This window comes from Pseudophryne corroboree, chromosome 2 (genome assembly GCF_028390025.1).
Source record: "Pseudophryne corroboree isolate aPseCor3 chromosome 2, aPseCor3.hap2, whole genome shotgun sequence".
NCBI lineage: Eukaryota > Metazoa > Chordata > Amphibia > Anura > Myobatrachidae > Pseudophryne > Pseudophryne corroboree.
In genome coordinates this window covers 239,747,851-239,773,421 of record NC_086445.1, presented here as the reverse complement: position 1 = coordinate 239,773,421, position 25,571 = coordinate 239,747,851, and the positions used below count along the sequence as shown (strand labels likewise).

Here is a 25,571-nt window from a genome sequence, read left to right as displayed (position 1 = left end):
TAATGTATTCACAGGGAACAAAAGGTAATTATATTGATATGATCACTTCTGATATATATAATACCTTTTATTGCTTCCGAATTGTGCTTTAAGTAACATGTAAATATCTGTCGTGGTCAGTAGAGACCATTATCCAGTATGAATTCCTTTTATCTTTAATAAGTTAGGAATTTCTTTCCTTTTAAGTCTTTAAGTACTTTGACTTGAAATAAGGCAGTCGAAATGAATTCTAATGAGAACCCACAGGTTATTGAAAATACATATTTTTGGAACAAATGACCACACTACTGACAGTGAAATATTGCATAAATGAACTATACTTATATACATATTTAAATTTGTAAACATTGCATTTTATCTTGAAGTTAAATGATAACTATTTAGGTGAATTATTTAGCTATGTAGATAATTATGATAGTGTTATTGCATGCATGTTTCTCTGTGTTGAACGTATCAATATTTCATTATAAATACACATGTATATGTTTTTAGTCATATTTTCTCTTTTAATCCCTTTGTCACTGAAATATGGAACGTCCTTGAAAGCAGCGACCAGACAAAATCTGAAATAAATATTGTGCAAACTAACATGAATAAATGAAGATTCATTATAGTACGTTATTCCACAGCAAAGCAGTGAAAAAATACTAGGGTATTGTGATTGAGAATGCCTACATGCTTCGCAAATCTTTTTATAATTTGCAGACCCTGTAAGTCTGTTCCCTTGTGATTGCAATCAGTTCCCGTGTCACTAAAACATGCTGTGCATTGTTGTCCACAGTAGCCATATTTTCATACAGTTAGCAGCCTTGTCTCTAAATTAGTAGTCCTTTCTTGATGAAACCATTCTCTGGTAATATTTGTACTACCAGCCATGTACTTACTAAACCTGGGTACAGTGTACACACTAGACAACCAGCAATCTTTCCGATGATAGGGGCAATTTTACCTTTGCCCTGGACCATGCAAGATTGGCGGTACACACTATCTGATATAACGAACGATGGAACGACACCTTGTTCCATCCTTCATTACACTGCATGGCGCTGCAAACCATATTGGCAGATCTGCCTGCACTGCAGGCAGATCTAAATATGCGATGAACAACGCACGGAAGTGTCCAATAGTGTGTACACCAGGCATATCAAACTCGTGGCCCTCCAGCTGTTGTGAAACTACAAGTCCCAGCATGCTTTACAAGCATACTTTCTACCAATCAGCTGGTAAAGTATGCTGGGACTTGTAGTTTCACAACAGCTGGAGTGCCACAAGTTTGACATGCCTGGTGTACACTATAGACGTTATGGACGATTTGTCGCTTCGAATCGACTCAAAACAAATCGTCCAAACAATCGTCTGGTATGTACCGATCTTAAGAAGCAGCTTTCCAAAGCTACCGATCATCAACTGGTGCCACAAGCTTGATTTAGCATTTATGTATTTTGCCATTTCAAAATTTGCTGAAGCCCCTGAAATTTGATAGCTTTGAAAAACCACCCATCAGTAGATATAGCCCATACATTCCAGAAACACCTTATAGGCGAGTTGTCTGTCATCCTTACATTGTTTTTAATTTTCTTAGATACCTCGAAGACTGCCACTATGGTTTTGTGTGAGTGTGTGTGTGTGTGTGTGTGTGTGTGTGTGTGTGTGTGTGTATATATATATATATATATATATATATATTTATATTGGATCAGTATTGTTGAAACTGAATTTCAACAATAATGAAATTAAAACACCCCCCCCCCCCTCCCCATTGTTATATTGAGCATGCTGTTTTAATTTAAAAGTTCTTAGTTATAATTTAATAGGCCTGCCTCCACTAATCTCAGACTAATATTATTAGTAACAATTCTATCTGCTAGATGTAATCATGTAGCATGATGCTCTGTTATCAAGTTCTGAATTGAGTGTAAACAGGTTGATGATTATGTGCCAACTGTCCATTGTATATAATCATTTCTGCCCGTACTTAATTTAATGCATTTTTTTTGTTTAAAAGACTATTCTGCCTCCTATCCTCCTAGGATTAGTAGTTTTCAAAATCCAAACATGTTATTCAGGTAGCAATATACAACGTGTATTTGTATAAAAAATACCAATATTTGTACTACGATAATTCTATCAGATTTGTTCACCTACATCTTGCTTTACATCTTTCCAGTCTTGAGAAATTTCTACGTTATTTCAGATTGTTTGGGGATTTTCGTTCTAAAGGGGCACATCCATTTATACCCATGTAATGCTTGATGAACCTGCAATTATAGGTGTAGCTCTTCACACATTAAATTATTTTATACAGTATATGAATAACCATAGGCTTGATATGTTTGCTGAATAAATGAAAGTCTCCAATTAAATTAAGCAGCAGATCGTCAAGCATGAAAGGGGCTACACATATATTGTGTATATGCATAATATATACAGTATATATATATATATATATACAGTATATATTATTTTTTTGTATGTATCTGAATAAAATAATAACATGTTTAATGATCTTGATATAGGTGGTCATTCCGAGTTGTTCGCTCGTTGACGATTTTCGCTATGCTGCGATTTGTTGCTAAATGCGCATGCGCATGGTACGCAGCATGCATGCGCTTAGTTATTTAACTAAAAACTTAGCAGTTTTGCTGTTGATCCTGCGGCGCTTTTCAGTCGCACTGCTGATCGGTGAGTGATTGACAGGAAAGGGGCGTTTCTGGGTGGTAACTGAGCGTTTTCCGGGAGTGTGCTAAAAAACGCAGGCGTGTCAGGGAAAAATGCTGGAGTGTCTGGAGGAACAGGGGAGTGGCTGGCCGAACGCAGGGCGTGTTTGTGACGTCAAACCAGGAACTAAACGGAACGCGCTGATCGCAATCTAGGAGTAAGTCTGGAGCTACTCAGAAACTGCAAGAAAATATTTAGTAGCAATTCTGCTACTCTTTCGTTCGCTATTCTGCTAAGCTGAAATACACTCCCAGAGGGCGGCGGCCTAGCGTTTGCAATGCTGCTAAAAGCAGCTAGCGAGTGAACAACTCGGAATGACCACCATAGTGTGACAAGTCAATACTGCATGTGTCAGCGATTACAAAGTTTCAGTTATTCTGACCCAAAATTGCCCTTTATAATTGTTTTTTTTATTATTATTATTATTATTATTATTATTATTATTATTATTATTATTTTTATTATAGTCATGTTGGAACTAAAGCATTAACATGTAAGTAAACACTTTTTGGATATGCCAAATCCGATGAGTGCCAATATTTCTGCAAGACTCGCGTTCACTGACATGATCACCCTACCTTATACCTTTAAAACAGAAGTACCACTTTGTTTGTTTGTTTGTTTGTTTGTTTGTTTGTTTTAAATGCACTAAACATATATGTCACTTACATAGATGCAGGCACATGACTTGTGTGCTTAATCTGAAGATATATAAACAGACTAGAATTCTGGACTACAAAAGGTAATAAGTGATGTGAGCAGACCTAAACATTATCTAACTTAACAATAAATAAATATACCTAACTCAAAATTCAGTTTTAAAAGACACACCTACTACTTACCCCAATATTTAATTGTGTTTATAATCAAACCAAAAATTATTAAGCATATTAATCAAGTGTAGATAAACAATTAATTAGCTCCAAAAATTCTCTGCAAAGCTGATTTCTCTATGCCATTAGATTTTTTTTAATTTCTTAGCAGCATAGGAAAGACGCTTTAGAACAGACTTTGGGCTAGATTAATTAACCCACGTTTGTCAAAGCCGCCAATGATCGCTGGCTTTGACCAATGGCTTTTAAGCTACAACAGAAATAAATGCTCAATTGCTTTAAGTCAATCACCCAAAGCCGCTGATCATGGGCGGCTTTGACAAAACTTGTTAGTAAATCTAGTCCTTTATCTGGTAAAGAGAGATCTGAGGGGTCTGTGGAAACTGGGACAATCAACAAAACTTTCCCCGTCATATTATTTGCATTATGAAATCCGATAAAACAAAGATTGCTGCAAGCAATGGTCAATAAATGTGCCACATGAAATGCCCATACCAGCAATACAACTGCTTTTTTGCCAACTCCCTTGTTCTTAACCCCATTTGTCCCTAAAATAAAGGAAGAGGGGAGAAACAGTGGTAAGCCATGAGCAGCGCTAAATCCGGAAAGTACTAAAGATCTCAAATTACAGGGCAAACATTCCACACAGAGGGATATGAGTTATTGGGGAAACACCTTCACTGCTACAAGATTTCTACAGAATATTTTAAAGAAGCTCATTGTAAAATAAAAGGGTTTTTGGCCCATATTTTTTGTCCACCCTCTTTAAAAAAAAACACAAAAAGAAAACATTTCCTTAAAACCAGCAAAAGAAAAACGCATGAAGAGAATAATATGTCTGAGATGTACAGCAGCATCAGAGGCGCAGTTAGGAGGGAGCCTGGGAAGTTTGATGGGGACCTTCTCATTTGTCATTTAGATACCCATAGCTGGCAAATTAACAAAGCACTTAGGAACTGCGTTACCATCTGGTGTCCACCTGTGTTGGTTTCTCTGTCAGGGAGGATTATTCCCTTTGGTTCAAGCAGTAATGATCCTTTTGTGAAATATATGTGCTGCATGTTTTTGCCCCTGAGTTGTATGGCCCCTTCAAACGATCCCACTTCCTTTGCCTCCACCTCCACTTCGATGAGAAAGTCAAGCACATTAACCGTTCCTTCTTTGTCTACTTCAACACAATACCTACAGCGTGGTATGAAAAGAAACATCTTTCAAAATATAACCCGAACCCCCTCCCCCAACACACTTCCCATGACGGATATTATGCTAACTAGGCCCAAATTGTGTATGTGTGTGAATGCTTCTGTGTTGCTATATGACTGTGCAGAGGTTTTATTTATAGGGATTGTGTTTTCAACTCTATAGGCTCGCCCGTTGCTTCTTGCTGGCCTTCAGGCTCTGCAGGCCGTGCTCCTTTAAGGATTGAAAGTCTCTCGGACAGCCCTCTCATCCTTGGAAAGAGGATGAAATCATATATCAGACCTCCAAGTGCTCCACCAATGATGGGACCAACCCAGTAGACCTGCAGGTAAGAGGCATTTATTTGAATAAGGTTAAATCATCATCATCATCATTTACTGAGATATGCCCCTTTATCCAGCATAATTACCTATGTATTTCTACATTCTGTTATCGTTCAGTATTTCAGATGTTCTCCATAATGTATCTACAAGCCTGGACCTAACACTACTTTGTTTATTTTATTGGCTATTAGTCTAATATCTATTGCATTAATAGAGTGATGTATATTAATATGGTGGTACCCCACTGGGACCTGAGGTGTTCATAAGAAGACAGTGAAAAGTTGCCGACGCACCCATAGCAGAGAGGTTGGGATCTCCAGAGCAGAATCACCTAGATACTATTGCGCAAGAGTTAAAATATGTTGTTCCTGTGGAACCTTGTGTTGCAGCCAAGAAGACCATAATGCCTGTTCTAGCAAAGTATGGGGTTCCAGAGGATGAATCTGCTGTTATAAATTGAAGTGACCTGTCCTTAATTCTGAAAAGAGCATCAAGACCCTCAGGAAAGAGGAACAAAGGTATTTCTATCCATTAGATATAGAGAGTAGAGCAAATTCATTGTAAGAAATACAGTATTTGCTGGCGTATAAGACTACTTTTTTGCCCTGAAAAACATGCCTCCAAGTGGGGGGGTCGTCTTATACGCCGGGTGCACTTCAGTTGGGATAGACATAGCTGCCATAGTGGCCTTCCGATACTCGCCCGGTGCCCATAGTGGCCTCCCGATGCCCGCCCACCTCATTCTACTCACCATCCAGTATCGCGCGATATCCAGTGCGGCCGCGGCGGGTCACTAGTGCCAATTACAGGGAGATGCAGGGACTGGCCGGAGGCGCTGCAGTTGCGTTGTGGCCGTACAATGGTGACAATGACAGGTACTGTAATGGCACTAATACTAATACTAATGGCACTCATGTGAAACCGGTAACACTAAATGCACACAGGGGTATACTTTTATACATTTTACAACTTTCTCCTCGCCCCCTCCCCACTTCTTATGCATACCTTGATAAATACTCCCTATCCAAATCTCTTATCAGGTCATAATATACAGTATGTCACAAATCTGATGTTCTTTTACGTTTTATTTGGTGTGTGGAAGGGGGTAGTCTTATATGGCGAGTATATAACAAACTCTATATTTTGAGTGGAAATGTTGGGGGTCGTCTTATACGCCCAGTCGTCTTATACGCCGGCAAATACGGTATGTATTCTATGTATGCACAAAAAATGTATCACACATAACTGTTTCATGTAAATAGTTCATGAAAACAAATAATTGAATGTTTAATACTGTACTACTAAATATTACATGATGTGTGAGGATATGCATGATTCTAGCAGGGGAGTATTCGATACCCCCATAACAAGTCATCACTGTGTGTTGTGGCTCCCCGGGCTTAGATAGGGGCACTGAGGGGCTTCATGACTTGTGTGCTGGCATGAGGATGGGAATGCCTGACCCGCTGAGCTATCTCATGCAGTTTTATTCAAGCCCTTGCTGGGGGAGCACTGGACTGAATAGTTGACTGGTATAGCACTGCGTACCGGGACTGTTGAAACATTCAGCTCCTGGACAGCGGCTGTCAGTCTTTCTCAGTGCCTGGGTTCTGGAGTCCACCCTCAGCGATTGACAGGCTGCATCTGGGCTCTCTTCCTCCTCCCAGCCCACAAGACCTGAAGCCCCTCAGTGCCCGTCTCTAAGCCCAGGTGGCCATAACACACAGTGATGCTTAGCCCACTTATGAAGTTATCACAATACTTGTGTTCTATAATGTGAGATGTCTTCATTCTCAGTGTCCTTGTTATTAATAAAGATGCTTTGTTAGCAAAATAAAATTCAGCATTTCTAAATTATCTTTAGTTAAATTTCACCCTAAACATGTGTTAAACCTGTTTAATTTTTGTATCAGATCTGATTCTTGGCAGCCTATATATTAATGCTATTTCCCTCATAAAAGCAAAAATGTCCTCATGTTTTAAGCATCCCTAAAATGTACCAAAAACTACTGGAGGCCTCTCCTGCATTCAGCTAAGTAAGGTAGTATACGCTGGTAAGGCAGAATCGTCAGCTGGAGTTAGCCTGTGTAGTCTATTGGCCATAATATCAATGGAAAAAGATCTTCCATTCCCTCTCTGGCAGCTGTTCTGTGCCCACATGCCCAGCACAAACCTTTAATGGGGAATGAGCTTTTAATGGGAAAATGTCATTGCCCCTTCAGCCACTTATTGGTCGCGCTGCCCAGCTTGACTTCAGTGATAAGGAGTAATTTCTTTCCCCACTTCTACTCAATCCCAAATTTTAGTCATTTTTCCATATAAATAATTATTGCCCAATATCTGTCCCATCTGATTTTTCCAGTACCGACATTTATTTATGAAAATTGATAGACAAAGGTATTGTAATACATAATTAATATTTTTCTTAATGTTACTAGTAACAATGTCAGAATCTGTATGATTGTTATGAATTACAGGAACTTTTCTGGACCAGTTTTTAGAACTATCCACTAATGCTGCTGTCACTTTTATCTGTTTTTCTCTTTATTCATCCAATGTTGTTCTTCTCTCTTTGATGACATATACTGTATGCAGAGCATAGTTTTATTTTGCAACATTCCCCAATCAGGTATTACATGTCATTTTAGAAATGTCCAAATTCACATATGAAATAAAACTCACTCTATCTTATTAATATATTTATCTTTCTGCAGCAGGGTACACTGTGTTCCACAGGGAAAACATCGGGTGTAGAGTGGATCTTGATCCAGAGGCACCAACAGGCTAAAGCTTTAGGCTGTCCCAGGATGCACTGGGGCCTCCTCTGTAACCCCGCCTCCAGGCACGGTGAGCTCAGTTTTTCAGTTGGTGCTGCAGCAGCAGGTCACCGTAACAGGAGGCCTGCACTGGGCAGCCCTGAAAAAGCTTTTTCTGACACAAAATTTCTTCAAAATTGGGCTGTCAGCGCTGTATGTCATGGTGACACTTCAGCACTGCAGCTCGATCACCTCCCAAGTGGCGTTGCATACTCCTGCAACCTGTTCCTGGGTACTTGCGGCAGAGACTCTCCGGCTTTAGGCACACGGTCGCAGACGCTCTCCTGGTTCGCGTGGCTGCTACTGGGAGGAGGTAAGAGTGTCCCCCAGCCGTACCCGCTATTAAATCGCGTTCTGATTGCATGTCTAGGAAAACGGACTGCGACACTGGCGTAAACACTGTCACCAAGCAGGAACCCCACTATATCCATGAGGGCATAGAAGTACAGGTCGGGTGTACTAACACCCCTGTTAATAAGGCTCCATAGTACCGGCGCTGAGGCCCAGCATAGGGGAGTTGGTGCTTGACCTGTAGCCCCTCCCCGGCCCAGGGCAACATCTACTGCAGATTTTCCTGCCGTGGAGCTTCCTCACACTCTCCCTCACTCCGTGACTGAGACGCTGGGCGCCATCTTAGGTATAGCTGCAGCTGGTCTACGGGACTGTAGGGCAAGGTCTCCCCTGTAAAGCCACCTGTATACAGCGCTGTGACTTTACAAACACTTGAGTATTCTACATGTCTGTATACAGACAGCGTTAGTTAAGAAAAAGTGTACCGATTACAGAATATATTGTACGAGTATTCTGATATATATACCTCCTGTCTAGGACCGCGCTGTATATATATATATATATATATATATATATATATATAGCAAACGTGTAACCGGCACTCACACTTCAGTAATCATCCTGCCGAGGTGCACATTGGTGAGAAACACAATATCATCCAGTAATACGGCACTCTGCGGACTCATTCATCCAGGTAAATGATTCAAATAGTCTTGCTTATCTTTAGCAAAAGATAAGCAAGACTATTTGAATCATTTACCTGGATGAATGAGTCCGCAGAGTGCCGTATTACTGGATGATAGATAGATATATATATATATATATATATATATATACATATATTAGTTCAGTGCAGTTTTATTGTAATATAATAATTATCTGCACTGCTAATGTGACTGTGTGTGGGCCTATATCTGCTGTGAGGTTTCACTTTCAGTGTTTCCCAGAGATCTATCACTATATTCTGTACCCTAAGGGACTAGGTGCGTCAGGGTCGTTTATATAGTGCGTCACAGTATTTACCTATTACGTGTATTCTACTGTGTACTGGGGACTCAGTCACATACAAACGGATTTATTCGTAGGTATTATACTCTGTCTGGCTTCATCGTACTAAACCGCTTTCTGTTGCATTTGTGTACAATGTCTAACAGAAAGGGCAGTAAGTCTGTGGACGCTCCTGCATAATGCAGAGCATGCGCAAAGGATTTACCAGAGGGGGAAGCTGTGTATGATGGTCTGTGTACTATGTGCCATACACCCCCTAGTTAGTCCGTGGCTGCTGCAGCCAATCAAGAGCCAACCTGGGCCGCGTTCTCAAACCTACTGGGTACTCTAGTGGAACGCCTATCGCCCCCTATGGGACCACCTGTACCATTACAGCCTCAAATAGTCCCTATGGTTAATCCGCCTTGGGCAGACAACCTGTCTAACCAGTTGCAGCAGTTGACTCATTCCTTGGTCAAACAAAAATCTACCCCAGGTCAATTCCGTGTCTCTGGGTCCTCTAAGCGGGCTGCTTCCTCCTCACAATCCACAAATCTCTCAGATGTTTCATCTGAAGAGGAGGGGGAATAGACTGTCCTGTCAGATACTGACTCAAGTATTTCTGATGAGGATTCTACATTGCATGTTGATGTCCCTGCTCTAGTGGTTGCTACTAAGCAAATCCAACAAATCACTGATGATGAGAATTCCACTACTGTCACCAAGAAAACTGACATGTTTAAACGGCAGAAAGTGGCTAAAAATCTATTACCCCATTCTGACCATTTGGTAGACATCAGGCAGGAACCCTTGTCTAATCCAGGGAAGAAATTCCCACTCTCCAAATGGGCCTTAGCTCGCTATCCTCTCCCAGCAGAGTATTGTAACAAGTGGGAAAATTCACCGCGGGTGGATTCTCATGTCACCCGCCTAGTGGTGTCATACACTCTGCTTGTCACCACTGTCACTTCACTGAAAGAACCGACAGATAAGCGGGTGGAGGGATGCCTGAAATCTATTTACTCCCTCACAGGTGCTGTACATAGACCCGCTCTTTCTGCCTCCTGGGCTGCTAAATGTATTGAAGCATGGGTTCAGGCATTAGAGGGAGAGCTGCCCAAGGATATATCTGACAATGCCAGACAATGCCTGTCTCACATCACCACCACCTCTTGTTATATTCAAGAGGCGTCCTCTGAGGCAGGTGTGTTGGCGGCCAAGGCTTCGACAACGTCTGTCCTGGCCCGCCGCATTCTGTGGTTGAGGTCATGGAAGGTGGACCTGGACTCCAAAAAGACCTTGGAGGTACTCCCTTTTAAGGGAGACATCTTGTTTGGGGAAGACCTAAATAAAATTGTGTCTGAACTGGCGGCTACTAAGACTGCCTTTCTCCCAAACACTAATCCTTCTGCACAGAGGGCAAAAGGTACCACTTGTCGTTCCTTTTGACCTCAAGGGAAAGCAAAAGGTCAGGCATACCCAAGACAATCCGGTTCTGGTGTCCGAACTTCCGGTCGCGTGGACCGCGAACACCGGCTCTCAGCTTTACCCTAGGCTCAGCGTCCCCTCTTCTCAGCAGGCAAATCAGGACTTCACATATCCTTACTGCCCACCAATGAATGGAGGTACAAATGGGTGGATTGCACACCCAGTAAGGTAAACCGCAAATATTTACTGGGGAGGATTTCCGCCCAGGTTAGCGCTGTAACTCCAACAATCGCTCTATGCTGCCCATTAATTAATGGGAGTATTGGAGTGGATTTTGTATATTATTGTTGTTACATATCTCCTTACTTTACCTATATTTACCGTATTTAAGAAAATTGACCCATTCCTATGACCTTGTGCTTAGGGGACAAACATAATCTATTTATAGAATAATTTAACATTTTGTGTCATACATCACTCTGCATACTGTACTGAACTGAATTCAAAATACTGCACTGAATTATCTCTGTTTTATTATAGTTTTACATAAGTCACATATCATTCTGCATATCGCGCTGAATTGTACTTTGAATATTACACCGATTTGTTTCTGTCCCATTATAACTATAATTATTAGCAAAAGTTCAAATATCTATCATTATTCTACATACTACACTGAATTGTAAATGAATATCGCACTGAATCGCCTTTTTCTGAGTCTGTACATAATCCCCAGGGATACCACGCTCTTTCTATTTAATTCTTGTGTTCTCCATTTTTCTAGGGTGCTCTCTTATCCCATAATCATCAGTGGCATTCTGCAATGCTTATGGTAACAGAACGCCACCACATCTAGGGACAGCAGAAGCACCCCTCCACCCTATATTTCCAAGCCATTGTCTGTTTTTTGCTACTCTCTCATTCTGTCATTCGATGTTTAAAACAGATGATCGAACAGTAGAAGTGCTAAGAAACAATGTCCCTGGCTCTTGTTTTTCATAAATTCAGTGTACATATATATTGAGAATTATATATCACGGCGCACGCCACTCAGTAACATTTTCTATTTAGTGCATTTATCAGTATACTAAAAGATATTCAGGCACCCGTTAGTATAAATTCATAATTCTAACATATGAATCACACGATTGTCTGTATGTTTGGATTGATTGCACATGTGGGAATTAATTTACCTACGGTCAGACCGCACTGAGTATGCGCAATCTCGTCTCATCTTGGAAGCTATACACTGCAGGGCCTGGTCAGTACCTGGATGGGCGACCACCAGAGAATACTAGGTACCGTAGGTATTTTATTCTCCCACATTGGTGATTCATTCTTTTATACCAAATCATGATTCCTTGACACACAAGCTGAGCCTAAGAGAGCCACTCATTCCCACAAATATATTTCCTGGATAGGAAAATAAAGGAATTTTTGTGACAACATAGGGAACACAATATTTTTGCTCAGTCATTCAATCTTTTTTCGCCTAGAAATGATAGCATTTGTGCATTTATTTGATATACACCAAATACCTTCCTCCCTTCTTCCCCCCTTTTTTTAGTATATCCTAATAAAAGTTAAATTTTAACATATTCATATTTTCAATCTTATAAGTGTGCCCTTGAAAAGGCATATAGTCACTTTTGTCTTTTTCTTTCTCAAAAAGACCGTACCTTTTTCATACCTGAGACAATCTCATGCTTCCAAAACCACTAAGCCCCAAGCAAAGCAGTTCTGGGCAGCTTGTCAGCCTGCTTCTAAACAAGCCAAGCCTGCCACATGACGGGGTGGGCCTCCCACTGGGGGACCCCAGGGTGCGAGGCCGACTTCTGCAGTTCACCCAGGTCTGGTTAAAGACCACTTCAGACGCATGGGTGCGAGAAGTTGTCTCTCACGGGTATGCAGTTTCTTTCAAGAGACGTCCCCTTCGCCAGCTTTGCACCACGGTCATCCCTTCAGATCCACTAAAGGCGCAAACTTTGCAGCAGGTTGTGAGTTCCATCCTGGATACAGGAGTGGTAGTGCCGGTACCTTTGTCCCAAAGGGGCATTGGTTACTACTCAACCCTCTTTCTAGTCCCAAAACCCAATGGGTCATTCCTGCCTATACTCAACCTCAAATCACTAAACAAGTTTGTGAGAGTGGCCAAGTTCCGTATGGAGATGCTGCGCTCAATTGTGCTGGCGATGAAACCCGGAGACTATATGGTATCCGTGGATATTCAGGATGCGTACCTGCATATACCTATTGCCAAGTCACATGAGCAGTATCTGCGGTTTGCTATTGGCAACCTACACTTTCAGTTCCAGGCTCTGCCATTTGGACTGGACTGGCTACGGCTCCTCGGATCTTCACCAAGGTTATGGCCGTAATGACGGCACATCTCCGTCGCCAGGGAGTCAGGATCCTGCCATATTTGGATGACTTGCTGATCCGGGCAAACTCCCACAATTAAATCCTCAGTCATCTACAACTGACGGTAAACTTCCTACAAGTCCACGGGTGGATCATCAATTGGAAGAAATCCTCGCTGGTCCCAGCTCAGAGCATTGTACACCTGGGGGCACTTCTGGACACACACAGTCAACATCTGTTCCTGTCTCCGGAAAAAGTCCTGAAGCTTCAGGACAGGATAAGATGCTTCCTCTGTCGCCCCAGAGTGTTGATACACTCGGCGATGCAAGTACTTGGCCTGATGGTGTTGGCATTCTACATGGTAGAGTACGCACAATTTAATTCCCACCCTCTGCAGAGGTTAATCCTTTTCCAAGTGGGATGGCCTACCTCATTGAATCAGATCTCACATGATTACCTTGACTCCGGAGGTTCATCAATTGCTGACTTGGTGGCTCCAGGACCATTGAGCAGGGGCTGTCCCTTCTGGATCCACGACTGGGTCCTGCTGACGACGGATGCCAGTCTGCGGGGATGGGGTGCTGTGTTGGAGCAACACTCTTTCCAGGGTTGTTGGACCAAGGAGGAGTCCCTCCTCCCGATAAACATTCTGGAACTGCGGGAGTGTTTAATGCGTTTACTCTCGCCGTCCCTCTGGTACAGAACAGGCCTGTTCAAGTACGGTCAGACAACGCCACCACGGTGGCATATATCAACCATCAAGGCGGCACTCGAAGCCGCATGGCAATGATAGAAGTGTCAAAAAATCCTTCAATGGGCAGAACGCCATCTGCCAGCAATATCGGCAGTGTTCATTCCGGGGGTCCTAAACTGGGAAGCGGACTTCCTCAGTCATCAGGACGTACACGCCGGAGAGTGGAGTTTTCATCCAGAAGTCTTTCAACTCCTAGTGGACATGTGGGGCCTACCAGATGTAGACCTGATGGCATCGCGACACAATCACAAAGTTCTGGTCTTTGGATCAAGGGCCAAGGATCCTCAAGCAGCGTTTGTGGACACACTAGCCATTCCATGGAACTTTCGGCTGCCTTATGTGTTCCCTCCAGTGTCATTCCTACCCAGGGTCCTGCGGAAGTTCAAGCAAGAAGGAGGATTACTACTTCTAGTCGCTCCGGCGTGGCCCAGACGACCTTGGTTCTCAGACCTGCAGAGTCTATCGACAGAGCGTCCTCTTCTACTTCCTCAACAACCAGACGTCCTCGTACAGGGCCCTTGTCTCTATCTAGACTTGGCCAGACTGGCTTTGACGGCGTGGCTCTTGAAGCATCACTCCTGGGAGACAAAGGATTCTCTGAGGCGATCATCCAAACTATGTTGAAAGTCCGTAAGCCGACGTCTGCTCGGATCTTTTATAGAGTCTGGAATTCTTACTTCACCTGGTGTGCTGATAAGAACTATGATGTGTACAGATTCAAAACATCCAGAATCCTGGCCTTCCTGCAACAAGAAAAGAACAGACGGCTGCGCTGAATGTCAGGAAAAGTGTGTATATATAAAGAGAGCCAACGTATAAGAATTGCAATGTTTATTAATAAAAATTATAAAGAATAATTATAAAACATGTATACCGGTAATGTATGTAATCATTGAAAGGATAAAACACACTACAATTGTCTCATAATGTCTGTAATAGCTTATAGTTGATACTAAAGTAGCAGACGTGTTATAGATGGTAAAAGTCCGTGATCCACAGAATAACGTTAATTTCTGCTGTACAGACAGATGGTGAACAAGGTGCACAGGTATTTTCCCAATTATAGATGTATATCACTGAATTGAAGCAGATCTCAATACCTCTCCGGTGGGCTGGTCAAAGCCGAGCGTCCTCGGCATATGAGTCCTGCAGTGCCCACATAAGCTGTGCAGCGGAAGGGAGAAAGCCGTCTGTGGCGGCGTGCGTGTTGATGCCGCTGGTGACGGGAGATAACGAAGGGAGGGTCCGATGTAGATAAAGGTCGAGATGCACCTTGTAATTACACCTGAGCAAGGTGTGTGTGAAGGCGGGTCCTGACGCGTTTCGTCACGCTCCACGTGACTTTTTCAAAGGCCTTTTACGGACTTTTACCATCTATAACACGTCTGCTACTTTAGTATCAACTATAAGCTATTACAGACATTATGAGACAATTGTAGTGTGTTTCATCCTTTCAATGATTACATACATTACCGGTATACATGTTTTATTATTATTCTTTATAATTTTTATTAATAAACATTGCAATTCTTATACGTTGGCTCTCTTTATATATACACACTTTTCCTGACATTCAGCGCAGCCGTCTGTTCTTTTCTTGTTTCTGTTTTAATACTACACATAGTATTCCGGCAAGCGCAGTCTCTCAGGAATCGTGGCTTTTACAAGTATATTTTAATTGGTGAAATTTATTTATAATTTAATTCAATGTTGAGGCGCTTTTTCCAGCAGCTTTTTTGGTCTTCCTGCAACAAGGCCTGGACTTAGGCCTTAGTCTGGCCTCCCTCAAGGTTCACATATCTGCCTTGTCGGTGTGGTTTCAGAGAAATATTGTGTCTATACCTGACGTTCACACATTCACTCAGGGTGTGTTATGGATTCAGCCTGCCTATGTCCCTCCTGGGGCTCCATGGGATCTGTCTGTTGTTCTGAATGCCCTGCAAGAGTCTCCATTTAAACCTTTTGAGTCAGTGGACCATAAATGGCTCGCAGCCAAGGTCCTGTTTCTGCTAGCTATTGCCTCTGCTAGAAGGGTGTCGGACTTAGGCGCTTTGTCCTGTCATCCACCCTTTCTGATATTCCATTGTGACCGGGCAGTTCTGAGAACTCGCCCAGGTTACTTACCTAAGGTGGTGTCATCTTTTCACCTTAACCAAGAGATTGTGGTTCCGGCCTTTATATCTTCTGATTTGTCCCCCAAAGAACAGTCTTTGGATGTGGTAAGGACTCTCCGTATATATGTGGAGAGGACTGCCTCTATCAGGAGGTCAGATACCCTTTTTGTACTGTTTGGTTTCCACAAATGTGGCTGGCCTGCTAATAAGCAAACCTTGGCCAGATGGATTAGAATGGTGATTGCACAAGTTTATGCGCTGGCTGGGCTCCTCAGCTCCTGCTGCTATTAAAGCCCATTCTACTTGGTCTGTTGGACATTCTTGGGTGGCCCGTCGTAGCGCATCGGCAGAACAATTGTGCAAGATGGCTATGTGGTCCTCAGTGAACACGTTAATTAGGTTCTATGCCTTTGATACGTCGGCCTCCCAGGATGCATCATTTGGGCACCGGGTTTTCATACACGCTAAGGCGCGTCACCTCCCTTGAGGAACTGCTTTAGGACATCAACCAATGTTTTCCCTGTGGAACACAGTGTACCCTGCCACAGAAAAGGAGAGTTATGGTAGACTTACCATGGTTAATTCTCTTTCTGGGAGGTACCCTGGGTTCCACAGGGCGCCCACCCTGATGCACCTAACTTCTATGGGTTTGTATGGCATTAGCCGATCGTCCCTTCTCTTGTCGTGAGAACGTGGTTCTATGTGACTACCATCTGCCTTCTCTCTTACCTGCTCCTACATTGGACTGGTTAATGAAACTGAGCTCACAGTGCCTGGAGGCTGGGTTACAGAGCATCCTGGGACAGCCTAAAGCTTTAGCCTGTTTGTGCCTCTGAATCAAGATCCACTCTACAACCGATGTTTTCCCTGTGGAACCCAGTGTAACTCGCAGAAAGAAAGTTAACCATGGTCAGTCTACCATAACTCTCCTTTTCTACATAACTTGCCATTGTACCTAGTCGTCTCTACTTCAGTGATTATACTATATAGCAAAGGTAAACAACCTATGGCTCTCAAGCTTGAGTCAAAGGTTTCAACCAGTTGGTAGATCTAGCTGGAATTTGTACTTTGGTTCCACAACCGTTGGAGATCTACATGATACTTAAGTCTCTATGAGATCCTAGTAGAAGTCCATGTGGCACTTTGGGGGTAGATTATGGTACGATTCCCATTTTTACAGCTCCAACTCCTCTGTGCAAAGAGGAGATTTGTGTCATCGTCACACGAACCATAATGAGGCGATTCTCGTCATCAGGCCTTGCCTGTTGCACAATTAAGTCAATTGCATCCACGTGCAGGGAGACAATCCAACAGAGTAGGCCAGTATGGGTTGGTGTTGTCCTTTTATTATATGATCACAATGTAGTTTTAAAAGCTTAAGAGTAGCTCCCAGTAATTCCCTTTGTAAATGCTATACATCTATTTTTCATACTTCTGAGGATTAACTGTGATCAGTAGTAGCTTAATTCTTTTAACACAGAAAGAAAATAATTTTCTTACCCAGTGGTTGGTGAAGTTTCTGGTAAGCACTGCTGGGGCAAATGACCTTGCAGGGTTCATACTGGCTCCAGTATAATATAGCTAGAAAAACAAGAAGAGTTCATCTGTAAACACTACATATTGCCTATGCTTGTTTCAAATTACAACTAATAATGAGACACTGATTGGCTACAGAAGGGATATTTCTCATTGAGGAAAGTAGCAGTTTATTTCAAGTCCTAGGAGTGCCTCCTTTTTTCGTGATATATATATATATATATATATATATATATATATACAGTGTGTGGAGGGCGGCACTCATAGGACTTCCAACAGCAGAATAAAAGACTACTGAGTCGCTTTACATTGACCTGATGTGAAGCGACTCAGTAGTCTTTTATTCTGCTGTTGGAAGTCCAATGAGTGCCGCCCTCCACACACTGTATGTTTGGGGAATCGCTGACCTGGGATAGCACTAGGGCAAGTAATACTATAAACAGCATTTGAGTGCCTGCATTATTGGATGTATATATATATATATATATATATATATATACATATATATATATATATATACACATATATTTACCCAAGATTTTTCCTTTTTGTGTGTTGCTATAATAGTTAAATATAAATTATAAACATTATATGGAAACACAGGCAATAATGCAAAACACACACACACACACACACACACACACACACACACACACACACACACACACACACACATATATATATATATATACACAAACAGAAAGTTCAGCACTCACCAAAGCAAGCTCACTTATTTTCACAACATCAATAAATAAATGATGGGGGTTTAGTTAGTAAATTGGCCAATGCACGAAAGCCTGCAAACTGCTCGCCAAGGTACCCCACCCCATCTTCATGCAGGTCCTACACTATCACAGAGTCTAAAAAATTAAAACCTAACAACTGTATCACACATAATATAACTGCAAATATGCCCACTGTGGCCACAGTTAATATGAGTTAACCAAAGATTAACCCTACAAGCTTTGTTCATGCACCCCTATGCAAGCCCAATTATCTTAAACCTGAGTCAGCTGGTCTTTAGTAATTTATCAGCCAGTGTCAGGTGACTAGTGTACCTTTAAAAGCCATGGAGTATTTGGCAGATACACAGTAAACCAAGTGGGCATATTTGCAGTTATATTATGTGTGATACAGTTGTTAGGTTTTAATTTTTGAGACTCTGTGATAGTGTAGGACCTGCATGAAGATGGGGTACCTTGGCGAGCGGTTTGCAGGCTTCCGTGCATTGGCCAATTCACTAACTAAACCCCCATCATTTATTTATTGATGTTGTGAAAATAAGCTTGCTTTGGTGAGTGCTGAACTTTCTGTTTGTATATTTTTAAGTAGGTGGCCATGGGCTACATGCACCCCACTCTATGAGTGGTGAGTGCAGACACTGTGGTGAGTGCTGTGGTTTTATATTTGTTGGTATATATATATATATATATATATATAATTATTATTATTATTATTTTTTTTATTATTTCTTTTATCCAGCACAAAGTTATAATTGCTTTAACATGGGATTGGATATCGGTGGCATGCAAAGCCTATGTTAGAGTACGCTCATGTTAGACTGCGTTCATGAATCTTTTAAGACCTACAGAGAATAATTTTAGAACTATACAAATCTGCATTTAAACTACAATATCCAGTCAGACATGTGAACAATGTCTGTCTTGCACTAGACATACAGTATACAGGTTGAGTATCCAAATTTCAGAAATATAGAATATTTTGAAATCCAGAATTTTTTTAAGCACAACTGAGATAGTGACCCCTTTGCTTCCTGATGGTGCAGTGCACATAAACTTTATGTATTGTACAAAATGATTAAAACTATTATATAAAATGACCTTCAGGCTTTGTGTATAAGGTGTCAATGAAACATAAATGCATTTGCTGTTTAGACTTGGATCCCATCTCATTATGGTATGCATACATTCCAAACTATGGAAAAATCCGATATCAAAAATACTTATGGTCACAAGAATTTTATATATGGGACACTGATGCCGTATAATCTAAATGCTTAGATTAGTTAGTTAATAATAGGTTGACAGTAATAAGAGCGACAGTCAGACTACTAATGGTCAAATGCATTAGGTCGATATGGTCAAAAGGTCGACATGACAATAGTCGACACAGCATCGGGCCGACATGGGTTTTTTACAACGTTTTCTTCATACTTTTCCATCCATGTGGACTACAATTAGGAAAAGTAACCTTGTCTAAAGCAAGGAAAGCAAAACGAGTCATGCGGGGGGACGTGGTGCACTAACTGGTTGTCCCTGTGCTGTGATGGTGAAAACGACACAAAAAAAACATTTAAAAAAAAACCCCCATATCAACCTTTTCCTGGGTTAACCTTTTCCATGTCGACCTTTTATCCACGTCAACCTTTTTCCCCATGTTGACCTTGTGCACATCGACCTTTTTGGGTCGACCTAGACACTTTTGACCTTTTCCAGGTTGACCTAATGATCCACACCCAGTTGCTACAGTTTCAGTAAAAAATTGCTTGAAAAGTAGTACTAGTTAATAACCTCCGAATTCTTTATTCTTTTAAACTGAAATAATTATTTATTGTAATATCCATTGGATTGTGGATGATATTATATTTAGAATGGACATGTAAGCAGAATGCTAGTAGTAGGGTGGCCAAAATGATCAATCCCGGGATTGGCTTCTTTTCAATGTGGACTACCCCCCTGTCCTGCCCTGCCCATATAACTCACCCTAATATGGCGGGAGGGAGGGTGGGCTACTTGCAGTGAGGTGCGAAGCAGTGCAGGGCGGCGAAGGTCGATTGGTGGGCGGCTGGCTGAGCAGCATGACTTCTTACTTCACATCACACAGCGCAGTGCGCACAGCTGAGGCGTGAGGGAGCTGAGCAGCCGGGCAGTGTCTGAGCCTCCTGAGGACGCTCAATGCTGCCCAGCATAGAAAAAACTAAGGTGGTGGCCAGTCCCGAAATCCCCGGGATTGAAAGCTCCAATCCGTAATTGAATCCCAGACAATTTTGGGTCGGGATCCCACCGATCCCAGGATTGGCCACAATAGCTAGTAGTAATAGATATAAATATGCAGATAAACAAATGAATTTCCCTGAACACTAAAGTGAAATAAAAAGAAAACCAATGTGCTGTTTTGTTGGTATTGGTTTTTATTTTATAAATGTGTATAAGTGTATATCTTCCCTTAAACTAATTGTATATCTTTTCCTATAAATCAGTGGCACAAAGAAAGTGTACTACTGAGAACACTGGACAAGTACTATAAGTAATATCGTGTGCAACCACTTACCCCAAAGAGGTGCCCCAAGGTGAGGGAGAATCCAATAGCCAAAGACACAGAGCCAAGACGCCCATTCCTCCTCTCATCATAGGTGGCAAAGATACAAATCACAAACTGCAAGGTGAGGAAAATCTCTACAGTTGTTGCTTGGCCAAGGCTCACACCAGGATGAATCTATGTATAGGGCAAAAAGAAAACAGCATACATATTATAAACTTGGCACACAATCTGTCTGATAAGTGCATTTTGGTTATTTTATTCTATAATCTATTTAATCAAAGTAATCTACTTTACTGGAGTCCAGGTCCAAAAATAATGAAAAAGAAACTTCAACACATAAACCTGGTAATGAATGTTGGCTTTGGGTAGGGGTGGGCATACAGTACACGATGCACCCATACAAATGTTTTTCAGAATCCTCTCAACCAGACTGCAGAGAATATATTGCTTTGCAGCATTTTGGCTTGGTGTGCTTTAGGGAGAGTTACTAATTAATTATTGTTTCAAGTCATCCTTGCAAGGATGCAATGTGCACGGGCTCGGACTGGCCCATAGGGGCACAGGGGAAACCACCGGTGGGTCCCACTACCTGGGGCCCCACCCTCTCACTTATACAGTATGAATATGTTACATTATACTGCACAGGACTATGTTGTATTTTCTACAGTGCATTATTGTTATTATTCTGGAACATTGTCATGCATGCACTAGCAGTATTTACTATATATATTATTTCTCAAGGGGCCCAGACCATGCACTAATGGTTTGCCAAGACTCTAAGAATGGGCCCCCTACCACTGCATTTTCCCGGTGGGCCCTTCATGCCCCAGTCAGACACTGAATGTGCATAAATAAGTTATCTGTTTAAAGTAGTAATGATTTGCATGTTCAATAACATGGGCCCTCATTCCGAGTTGTTCGCTCGCAAGGCGAATGTAGCAGAGTTACACACGCTAAGCCGCCGCCTACTGGGAGTGAATCTTAGCTTCTTAAAATTGCGACCGACGTACGCGCAATATTGCGATTACAAACGAGTTAGCAGTTTCTGAGTAGCTTCAGACTTACTCTGCCTGTGCGATCAGTTCAGTGCTTTTCGTTCCTGGCTGACGTCATAAACACACCCAGCATTCGCCCAGGCACTCCCACCGTTTCTCCGGCCACTCCTGCGTTTTTTCCGGAAACGGTAGCGTTTCCAGCCACACGCCCCTAAAACGCCGTGCATCCGCCCAGTAACACCCATTTCCTGTCAATCACAATGCGAACGTCGGAGCGATGAAAATGCCGTGAGTAAACTTACTTTCATCATAGTAAAGTTACTTGGCGCAGTCGCAGTGCGAACATTGCGCATGCGCACTAAGAGAATTCTCACTGCGATGCGATGAAAATCTCCGAGCGAACAACTCGGAATGAGGGCCATAGAACGAATAAAAGGAAATATGATAGATAGTTTCCAGTCTGAATCCTAATACCTGTCACTTACAGACAGTATCTTTAGAAGATCCGCAGCCACTGGGAGATCCCATTCGTCCCATTTACTAAAGCTTCTAAAATGAAAAATGGTTATGTTGCCCATAGCAACCAATTAGATTCTGTCTATCATTTCTCTATTGCATCCTAGAAAATGATAGACAGAATTTGATTGGTTGCTGTGGACAACATCACCACTTTTCATTTTTAGAAGCTGTGTCACCTGGCTGTTTCTTTTCTATGCTCATACAAGGATTTTGCTAGCGTCTCATTGGTAATGTAATTGGTGCCTGAAATAAGTATAAAAGTTCCTTGATGAACGGCACTCCAAACTGTAATCAATTGCTTAAACATGTTGGTTTATTAAAGTTTACAACATTTCAAATCTCTTAGGTCCTTTCTCAAGTAAAACTAGCCTTATATATATTATATATATCTATATATATCTATATATATATATATATATATATATATATATATATACACCAGTATTAGCTAATTATTAATACTAAAGCCCTCAATTGTTATGAAGCACAGTGATGCTCGATAAATAAGACATTGAAGCTGGGGAAGAAAGGCTAAAGATTTAGCAGTTGTAGCTCTGTAATGCATGAAATTGTAGATTTGTTCAGTAACTGCAATGTAGACTCTAGTACAAAACGTTATTCTTTACTGTATGGTTTATTACAAATTCTATGTGGCCGATTCAATTGTAGTAACCCGCAGCTTCCACTAGGGGGCACAAAACAGAGCAATTCAATTGTTGTTCTATTTAGATGCCCAGTAGCCACGGGGAAGACATTTCTTCTCGCAGCCTCCTGAGGCATTCGAACAGAAGTTTGAACGCCTAAAGCAGGATTTAGATGGATTTAGCCATTTAATGCAGCTAAACACTGTCTGGAAGCAACATGCGCGATATGCTTGTGTGCCCAGGCAACAGCTGAATTGTGACAATTGTTTGGGCAACTAAACATTCCCGTTTAGACAGGAAAATTAGCTGCCCAAAACAATTGAATTGGCCCCTATATCATGTAAAAAATGTTGTCCTGTAAAATTTTCTGACTTTGCCAGTAAATGAAAATGCATATAGGAAAATAGGCACAGGGCAAATTATTAGTTAAAAGTAATTAACATACATTGTAAGTTTTCCATCTTTCCCTTTAAATGTAAAATGCATTATTTCATCTATAAATTGTGTATACTATGATAAAGGAACATCTGCAGTAGTAAAAGAAGGAATCAGTCTGATTTACCGGCAGGCGGGATGACGTCTGTCCATATCCCAACAGCGGCATCCCGCCCCGCCAGAATGCCAGCAGCGGGGCGAGCGCAAAGAATCCCCTTGCAGGCTCGCTGCGTTCACCACGCTGCGGGCTCGGTGGCTCGCTGAGCTCGCCACAGGATCTATTCCCCCTCTATGGGTATCATGGACACCCACGAGTGGGAATAATCCTGTTTTGAATGGGATTCCAGCTGGCGGCATTGTCGGCTCTCAGGATTCCGACGTCGGTATCATGACCACCGGGATCCCGACAGCCATCAAATTGAACGGATCCCGTAAAAAAATATACAACCAATCTTTTTTTTTTTTTTTTCCCACCAAATCTGTAATACATCCAGAATTGTATGTACTTGTTCTAGAAAACTGCAGCCCTGCCTATTGTGAGGTCCACACACATCACTGACTTCTTAGGAATTCACAACACTGCCTTGAAAGCTTTGGACTGTTTCTTGTGCTGCATTAGTAACGTAGTTTAACTTGCGCGTATATGATATGTATAATACTAATATAATAGTCAAAAAAACATTCACAAATATGCAGCTTATTTATAGGTTACAGGAACTTATCAGAACCTATGATATCTGAGAGGTAGTTCTGGATAGTAAGGGAACATTATTACCTATACTTTTCAATAAAATGATTGATGGATAATGCAGCCTCTTTTAAACCATGTTTCGCATTCAGTGTCTACTGACACAAAACATAATTAGACTGCAAATCAAATATAAATACAATGTCAAACTTATTAGGTTATGTCAATATATGGAAACATTTACATATATATTTGTGAATGTTATTAGTAGTTAAATTACTTATTTCCTTTTTAGAAAGCCACTCCTATGAAAAACAAGCCTTGTCTATGCGAGGGACAGCCCTACTAGAATGTAACCAGTAGAACAGTTAGCGAAAGGCCTCCATACATCATCCAGCGTGACACCCCCCCCCCCCCCTCCCCAATCTACCACCGCCAATCGGCGATTTGTCAGGGAATCAGGGTAATTAAACATGTTCAAATGTCAGATTCCTCAATCCCAACTGAAAACGCTTGGGATATCAGGATTTTCCGACATGTTTAATATTCCCTATTCCCCACCCCGGCCGTCAGGGGGATCGGGACATTGCCCTAATTCATCTGTGATGTATGGAGGCCTTAAGTCTACTGTAAAGATTTCAGATGCAGTAAAGAATACAAATGATTGATATTCAACAGTGGTGAAGTTTCCCATAGCAACCAATCAGCTTTGAGGAAGCATTTATAAAGTATATTCTATAAAATGATAGGTAGACACTACTTGGTTGCTATGACAACTTCTCCACTGGTCAACCTATCTATTCTTTTCACTGCATTGTAAACCCCCCCCCCCCCCATACATCCCATGCTTTCTAGCTAGCTCTTAACTATGCAACAGTAAGAAGAAGAAAAGGCACATATTATGGTAAACTATGAAAATTGAATACTATGCAAAAGAATCATCACCCTTTTTCAGTATATTTCTAGCAATACTAAGTATTTACCGTGTTAAGAGCCATGTTGCCACGGATTGCTGCAGGAGTGACGCCATACAGAACGGCTGCTCCAGCCACCGCTCCCAGCAATTGTGCTGCGATGTAAAAAATGGCACGGAAAAGGGACATCTGTGAGCCAATGAGGAAGGCAAAGGTGACAGCTGGGTTAATATGAGCACCGCTGACATGGCCAACAGATTGGACCATAGTGGCCAGGGCAAGACCAAATGCTAATGCAATTTGTAATACATTTGCTGGACCAGCTGCCCACTTCAGAGATGCACCTAAGCCAAAGAAAACGTAGAACATGGTAGCAAAGAACTCCGCAAAAACTGCTCTCCAGAAGGAGAAAGAGCGGAATTCCCACATGATTGCGGGCTGTGTGTCAAGACTCAGTTAGAGAACAGGGGGCAGGTGAAAACTTTCACAGTGGGTGGGAGATGCACCAAAATGTTTATGGAAAACTGCCCAAAACTGAAGACAATTGTATTTTAAAGTATTACTTAAAAATGTAAAACAAAACAAAAATAAAATAACAAAAATGTAAACTTACAAAGAAAAAAATGAAACGTAAAAAAAAAAAAAGAACTCAAAAAAGCCACGGACAGAGTAACTGCTCCAAATTCCCAACTGCTGTGGATACTTCCCCCCCAACCTGTTTATAGAGTGGCGG

The 25,571-nt window shown here is 41.7% G+C and overlaps 1 protein-coding gene and 1 long non-coding RNA gene across 2 annotated transcripts; one reads left to right on the top strand and one right to left on the bottom strand.

Moving 5' to 3' along the window:
- Window positions 1–4,832: 4,832 nt before the first annotated feature.
- LOC135050690 (lens fiber major intrinsic protein) lies at window positions 4,833–25,267 on the bottom strand. The gene is made up of 4 exons (XM_063957098.1): window positions 24,908–25,267; window positions 20,653–20,817; window positions 17,326–17,406; window positions 4,833–5,073 (listed from the first exon to the last, which is right to left on the bottom strand). Exons 1-4 carry the CDS (start codon window positions 25,265–25,267, stop codon window positions 4,888–4,890), a joined length of 792 nt encoding a protein of 263 aa, XP_063813168.1. The 3' UTR covers window positions 4,833–4,887.
- LOC135050691 (uncharacterized) lies at window positions 4,921–20,929 on the top strand. Its single transcript, XR_010241744.1, has 3 exons — window positions 4,921–5,079; window positions 5,464–5,592; window positions 20,582–20,929. It is a non-coding gene; the product is annotated as an uncharacterized LOC135050691 (long non-coding RNA).
- Window positions 25,268–25,571: the final 304 nt, after the last annotated feature.

What these genes read in the sequence shown, in the direction of transcription:
- LOC135050690 (XM_063957098.1), bottom strand. Translation starts at nt 25,267, where the DNA reads ATGTGGGAATTCCGCTCTTTCTCCTTCTGGAGAGCAGTTTTTGCGGAG. An exon ending in GCAACATGGCTCTTAACACG is followed by an intron (nt 20,818 to 24,907) that starts GTAAATACTTAG and finishes CCCTATACATAG; the next exon opens with ATTCATCCTGGTGTGAGCCT. An exon ending in CCTTGGGGCACCTCTTTGGG is followed by an intron (nt 17,407 to 20,652) that starts GTAAGTGGTTGC and finishes TTGTTTTTCTAG; the next exon opens with CTATATTATACTGGAGCCAG.